Raw genomic sequence first — 4,335 nt, 5'->3', positions numbered from 1 at the left:
CCTCCTGGGACAGCTGTAATTGCAGCCTGCTCCCTGACTGGCACACATCTTGACAGTGAATATTGAGAGAGCACCTACAAAGTGGCACAATCTCCAATTTAAAACACTGTTTTGTTTCTGTGCATTACAAAACTAAAGTGATGGAGAGCTGTTGCTTTGGATGAACTACTGCTGAAAGTGATTTCACTTTCTGCTCTCCAGCAAACTGCAGAAATTTTGGTGGAATAAAGTAGGACGTAGGGATTTATGGTCATGAAAAACTAATTTTGGTATGCTACTGTGGTGATTCTACTTCATTTGATCAAGACAGAAAAAGCTCAGCCCTTGTTTTCTTCCTATAACCGTCACTCCACAGATCTTAAAATTAAAATGATGTATTTAAACATTCCGGTGCCAGCAGAGGAGGAGAGTTTGCATATCCAAGTTTTTGGATATGCACCAAGAAAGTGGACAATTGCTCATTCTTAATGTGGCATGCTGTGTCATATCTGCTTAAGTTAAAAGCTGTTTACTTTGAAGTGAGGCTCGACTCTCACACAGAGCAACATTTTAGTGATGCATGACTGTTCTCCTTTGCAGCCTGTGGATGACTCATGCCTCTGAGTGACTATCAGGATATACAGCTGAGGGCAATGTTTGTTTCTCGAAACACATCAAATGAAAAATCAGACAGGCGTTTTCATCACTGCGTTACACTGAATGCCCCTCCCTCAGCACACAGAGATGTATTTTGCTTCTCAAGGTTCATCAAAGTTTCATTCCAGGTGGAATATATCGGTTGAGTAAACTCAACACTATTAATTTTTCCCTACTATCTCCTGCTGATTTAACAATGACAGGTACAAGTGAAGCTCCAGGTAAATCGTTACCTGCCCTCTTTGTAGGCTCAGGAGGTAGAGCACGTTGTTCACTAATCGTTAGGTTGGTAATTTAATTCCCAGCTCTTCCAAGCCTCCAGAAGACCTGAGCCCTTAAACTCTCCTTACAGTTAGGCATGCCTGCATTGTAGCCCACTGATTGAATGAGAGGCAAAACTGAAATTCTTTTGAGTAAAAGTTCAAAATAAATGCGGACCATCAATCACAGTGAGTTAATAATGATCTATTATATTTAAAGGACCAGTGTGTTGGATTTAGTGGCATCTAGTGGTGAGGTTACAGATTGCAACAATCTGAATATTGCTCCTCTCATCCCTTCCTTTCTAAGCATGTGGAACATAGGATGACCTTCACTGCAATGTAAAAATGTGTAAAGCCCTATCTAGAGTCAGTGTTTGGTTTGTTCTGGGAGACTGTAGAAATGTGGCGCTGCAACATGGCAGACTCCATGGAGACCACCAGAGGACCCGCTCTGTATGTAGATATAAACAGCTTATTCCAAAGCCCAGTTCAGACCAAAGATTCGCGACGAGACGAAACCGTTTTAGAGCGGTCTTAGCTCAACTCAAGCCAGCTGATGGTGTCACCTGCAACTCAGCTGGTCAAACTGCCGGCAGCTGGTTTTACAACGTAAAGCTTGTCACCTGTTTCCACATCGGCCTGGAGTAAACCGGCAGGTTGTTAGAATGTTGCAGGACGGCGCATTGCAAGTAGGTCCCTGTTTCAATTTGTCTTATTGAAACTTTGGTCTGAGCTGGGCTTAAGCTGACAAAAACACAATTCTTAGATTCAGGTGACTATACACAAATGAAAACATAATTCTGAATATTATATTCCATTGCTGCCAATAGAGCACCCTAAATCCTACATACTGGGCCTTTAACGCTACAGTTGGTGACTCTGAAAATAGCTTTTTGTTGTATTTCCTAAAACTGTCACTAGATCTACAAAGTATTAAATGAGACACATTGTGAAAAAAAATAATTGTTCCCCTCCTCTTTTTCCTATTGCCTCTAATGGCATTTGCACTACATACTCTACTGCAACTCACGGAAACAACCAGTCAGAGTCAAGAAGTCTCTAACGCAACTGTCGATTGTGTCACTCACTGCTCGTAAACTCTGATCAAACTGTCAACTGGGCAGCGCTAATCAAATATGAATCAAGATTCTGTTTCTTTGCTTACTTCTTGTATCAAATGTTCTCAGAAACATATTTTAGTGTACCGTTTAGCTGTACAATGAGAAAGTTCCGGACTCATGTGAGAAACAGTCAAGTGATGCACCAAACACCGAAACTTTCTCTCGTTACATCTAAACAGTACACTAAGATATGTTTCTGAAAACAGGCAAGAGCTCGGTAAAGCAGTAACAGAATCCTGATTCATATTTGATCAGTGCTGCCTAGTTTGACAGATTTACCACAGTTGATGAGAAGTGACTGACATGAGTGACAGCTATGTTAGAGACTCCTCTGCTCTGCTTTGTTGTCTTTATTCACCTGTAGTAAGGCTTTTATAGGCAATACAAGGAGGCAAAGGAACATGATTTTTTCACAGATCATCATGTACTGCTGTGTGGACGTAGTGACAGATTAGGCAAATGTAACAAACGTTATTTTATAAAAGTTAAGAACTACGGCTTTCACTTTAGTCATTTCCAGGAAACCCAATAATGTTGAATCTTGCAAAAGGATGTTAGGATGGCACATTTCTATCAATGAGGGTAAAGTGTTAGAAATGTCACTTAATAAAATGCAATACAATTCATTTTTCACACACTATAGCCTCTAAAATGATCATAAAATTTAAACAAAACCTCCCTAAAAAGTTTCAACATAAGATGATCATTATAAACATCATGAAATTTGGATTTACTTCAAGGCTGTTCTATTACTAGACCATTACTTTCAGCTAAGTGTACCTAATAAACTGGTAAGTGAGTGCAAATGTCTGTAAGGCTCTTGTGTATGCATATAGCAAAAAGACTCAAGCTCCCGTCACAACCATTTTTGACAAAAAACTTAAAACCACCAGGCAGAATAGAAGCAATTTTTACTTCAGGAAAAAAATGTGACAGTTGTGATGTGAACAAAACAGAGGAGGAGTTCATCCAACCCTGATGGGAAATGATGATGAATCAAAAACCTAATAACACAAAATCTGTCCACAATTACTCTTTTGTCAGGAACAGTCAGGACAATAATCATCCGCTTCAACTCTCCACCAATTTTCCAATCCACTCTGTCACACTCTTAAACTAGAGGCAAGCTGTAAAACTGTTCAGTGAGAAACATATTCTTATAAATACTCCCCAAAAGGCACTCCACAACAGGAATATGTTTCAGCAAATTCACTCAGGCACATCAATGATTGAAAGAGTAAAAACAGAATTTAAAAGTTAACCTCAATAAAAGCCAGCATGCAGGATTCCCCAAGTGCCTCACCTACTAAAGGAGACGTTGCATATGTAGGCAGCCAGGCTCACAAATGTGTATCACAGACAACACACACAAGTTAAGAGCATTCATATGTAACAAGTCAGCCCAGATAAAGCCACTGAACCCAGGGATAAAACGTTCAGTAGTAGGTCATAATAAACTGCAGCATGTTGTCAGTCAAGTGAGCACCAGCTCCAGCAGTCACTGCAACCAGAGTCCCCTCACTGACATCTCTGATCACCCAAACTCAGTCCTTGTACTCTGTGTACTTTTTGGCCGACCCGTGCACCTTGCTGGCGGGGTACTTCAGTCTGTTCAGGGCCATTTTACGAAGCACCGCTTGAGGAAGGTCCACCCGACACTTCTCGGCCAGCTCCACCAGGTAGATCATGACGTCGCTGAGCTCATGCGCCAGCTGCTCCCGCTCAGACTCGGTCCAGTCGGGCAGGCCCTCGGCCACCTCCCCCCGCCACTGGAAGAGCTCCGACACCTCGCCCACCTCACCGACCATCGCCAGGAGCAGGTTGCGGGGCTGGTGGAACTTATTCCAGTCCCGCTCGTCTGTAAACTCAGCCTGCATCCGCCTAATGTCCTCAATGGTGGGCTCGGGGCTGAAGGTGAACCTCTCCGCCCCGGTGCCTCCGTTCTGCAGCCTGGCTGGTGCCGCCTTGGCTGCTCCGTTCACCACAGCGCAGTGTGGCTTGTTGGCAAAAACATCATTGCCGCCATTTAAACACACCGATGTGTCATCGCCATTTAATCCACGGGCGTCCTTTCCGTTTGTAGCCATCATGCTTTATGGTTTTAATCAGCGGTGCCTGTGGAAAAGTCTGTAAACTACCTGCTCAGCAACGACCACGCGAAGAAGTCCCGCCAGTAGTCCCGCCAGTAGTCCAAACGGAAATGACGCCGCTCGTGTCGGAAACCGGAATCTCACCAAGACTGGGCTTTGTAGTTTTACTTTGAAACGAGCGGCGTTATTACACATATAAAATGTCACTTTAAAAAACTACAACTC

At 43.0% G+C, this 4,335-nt stretch overlaps 1 protein-coding gene across 1 annotated transcript; it reads right to left on the bottom strand.

The window, feature by feature from the left end:
• Positions 1-2,915: 2,915 nt before the first annotated feature.
• Positions 2,916-4,217, bottom strand: dctpp1 (dCTP pyrophosphatase 1). Its single transcript, XM_050044723.1, has one exon. It carries the CDS (start codon positions 4,108-4,110, stop codon positions 3,565-3,567), a length of 546 nt encoding a protein of 181 aa, XP_049900680.1. The 5' UTR covers positions 4,111-4,217; the 3' UTR covers positions 2,916-3,564.
• Between the last annotated feature and the right edge of the window lie 118 nt (positions 4,218-4,335).

This window comes from Epinephelus moara, chromosome 5 (genome assembly GCF_006386435.1).
Source record: "Epinephelus moara isolate mb chromosome 5, YSFRI_EMoa_1.0, whole genome shotgun sequence".
In the NCBI taxonomy this organism is placed as follows: Eukaryota; Metazoa; Chordata; class Actinopteri; order Perciformes; family Serranidae; genus Epinephelus; species Epinephelus moara.
Note: the sequence above shows the minus strand (reverse complement) of the source record. Positions and strands in the feature narration are given on the sequence as shown.

Excerpts from the sequence above, each read along its gene's own strand:
- dctpp1 (XM_050044723.1), bottom strand. The coding sequence starts at position 4,110 with ATGATGGCTACAAACGGAAAGGACGCCCGTGGATTAAATGGCGATGAC.